The following is a 2,651-nucleotide window of genomic DNA, read 5'->3' as shown; positions in this document are numbered from 1 at the left end:
CAGCATATTGACCTCGTGCTGGATATTCTGTCTTTCTTGGCTGGTGAGTTCATTAGAAAACTCATGTCATATGGGGAGAGCCAAGTACGACAGCAAAACGGGTCATTTGAGACTTGAAATGTAGAGTGTGGGTCTTTTTGCAAATTTTTGGACACTGAGCATGTGCGTGGTTGAGGGAAGACGTGTTTTTTGAGCAGCGTAACCTTCCCCGTCCTCAACGACCGAAAACGGGTCAGAAACAAAAACTTTAAATGTTAGAAAAGGTTTAAATGTCAGACAAAACAAAAAAGAACAAGCGAGGCGACCGAGGATCCCTAGACGACGAAAACATCGAGCCAAAGCGCCAACAAACCGAAGAAGCGCTTAACGGCATGGCGGCCAACACTGAGGCGACATGGTCAAGCGATAAAGAGCCAACTTTGACTGAAATCAAAGATATACTGGTGGGCCTTCAAAAATCAGTCTCCAAAATACTGATAGAAAACCAGTCCCTCAAAGAAGAATTGTCGCATCTAAGGGCATCAGTTAATTCACAGGGACGCGACTTCGATAAAGTTAAAGTCACCTTAGACCGCGTAACGAAAGAAAATCAATCGCTTAAAGTCCAGCTACACCATACTACGGAAAAATTAAACAAACAAGTGGAGGAAACAGATAAACTGTGGTTTTCTCTCGATGATCTCGAACAGTATTCGAGAAAAAATTCATTGGAAATCGACGGTATACCTGAAGAATGCTACACGTCCACGGAAGAAGTGGTTTTAAAAGTGGGAAATGCGCTCAATGTCGAAATATCACCTCAAGACATTGAGATCTCGCATAGAATAAATCGCCGTGGCAGCAAGCCGATCATAGTGAAGTTCATTAGCCACAAAGTTAAGGCACGTTTGTACAAGGAAAGAGTTAAACTGAAAAACGTTAACTTGAAAGATCTATTCCCGAGCTATGCCAGTGCGGCGAGAGGCGAGAGCACTAGAATCTTCATAAATGAAAACTTGACCAACTACAGACGATTCCTCGTCGGAACGGCGAACAAGATGAAACGTGATGGAATATTTGTGAGTGTATGGACAATCGACGGTAAGATTTTTGCAAAAACTTCGCCGGATGGTAGCCCTATCAAAATCCGCTGCGAGGAGGACCTTGAGGCAATTTAATCTGTCTTCGTCTTGGAAAACTTTCAATTTTAACTTGTGTTTACGATTTTTTGAACTATTTAATATATCAATTAGACACTGAACTTACTCGTTGTACAGTCTAAAAAGGATGGGGACAGGCTTAGGTGAAGGAGGTAAGAGGCTCACAGTAGACTTTTTTTATTACTCCATTTTCTATATAAGGTATATAGAAATAATTATTATTATTTTCCCCGTGTTTTTTTTTTTTTTTTGTCCTTGTGATCGGTTTTTGTTATTGTCGTTTTTGTAAACATGTGTAGCAAGCCAGTATGCAGAATCACTCCTTCAGTTAGTAAAAAAGCCACCTTTAAAAGGAAAACCAAAAAAATGTTTGTACCAAGGTTTCAAAGGTTTAAAAAAAAATATTGCGTTGCGAAAAAGATCTCGGTTGGAACTGTCAACAGAGATTGGGATGTCAGCCAGAAATTTGCAATGGAAATTTAAAACACAGAAATGTCACGTAAATTTAAAATCATTTCTCTAAATGTGAGAGGATTACGAAATCAGAACAAAAGAGGAGCGATATTTTCCTATTTGAAATCACAAAAGGCAACCTTGTATTGTCTTCAGGAAACTTACTCTCAATCTAATGATGAACAGGTGTGGTCCCTGGAGTGGGGCGGACAAATGATTTTTTCTCACGGGACTGCACACTCAAAAGGTGTGTGCATGTTACTAAATCCCAATTCAACCTTTCAACTTTGCAATATCCAAACCGATCCCCAGGGGCGATATATAATTGCAAAAATTACAATCGACGAGCTGCCCTTTTTTGTCGTTAATATTTATGCTCCGAATGACTACCGCGAACAAGAAAGGTTCATTCAAAATTTAACCGAATACATTATATCAAAGTCAGATACCTCTAGACTTATTGCCTCCGGCGATTGGAATGTTGCTCTTAATCAAACAGATAAACGCGGTGGCCTACCATGGAAAGCAACAGCTTACAGAAATGCCGTTGTTGATCTTATGGACGAACTTAACCTAATTGACATATATCGACATTTACATCCGAATGCTAAAACATTTACATATGAATCAAAACCTTTAAAGTTAAAATCAAGAATCGATTTTTTCCTTGTCTCTCATGCGTTATCTCTCGATGTGCTCAAATCCGAAACCCGCACGTCCATTGCTCCCGACCATAAATCAATATTTCTATGCTTAGAAATCAAAAGTGATTTCAAAAGAGGACCCGGTTTGTGGAAATTTAACAACACTCTGTTAGAAGACGAAAGCTATAAAGTACTTATCGAATTTAAATATCCGCTGATACAAGCAAAATACTCTGAGCTTTCAGACAAGCAATTGTTATGGGAACTAATAAAAATGGAGCTCCGCTCCACAACCATTAAATATTCAAAACAAAAAAGAAGTGAACTGAAGACCAAAGAGCAATCTCTTCAGAAAGAATTACAAGAACTTGACTTTAAAATTTGCAACGGCGATGTGCTAGATGAGGTCATACTT

General features: G+C 39.0%; 1 protein-coding gene across 1 annotated transcript; it reads left to right on the top strand.

Moving 5' to 3' along the window:
- The first annotated feature begins 269 nt into the window (after positions 1-269).
- On the top strand, positions 270-1,157 carry LOC144640493 (uncharacterized). Its single transcript, XM_078499606.1, has one exon. It carries the CDS (start codon positions 270-272, stop codon positions 1,155-1,157), a length of 888 nt encoding a protein of 295 aa, XP_078355732.1.
- The last annotated feature ends 1,494 nt before the right edge of the window (positions 1,158-2,651 follow it).

This window comes from Oculina patagonica, unplaced genomic scaffold, assembly GCF_052425735.1.
Source record: "Oculina patagonica isolate OP01 unplaced genomic scaffold, crgOcupat unplaced31, whole genome shotgun sequence".
Classification (NCBI taxonomy): domain Eukaryota; kingdom Metazoa; phylum Cnidaria; class Anthozoa; order Scleractinia; family Oculinidae; genus Oculina; species Oculina patagonica.
The sequence above is the reverse complement of the archived record's forward strand: the minus strand, read 5'-3'. Positions and strand labels throughout refer to the sequence as shown.

Excerpts from the sequence above, each read along its gene's own strand:
- LOC144640493 (XM_078499606.1), top strand. The coding sequence starts at position 270 with ATGTCAGACAAAACAAAAAAGAACAAGCGAGGCGACCGAGGATCCCTA.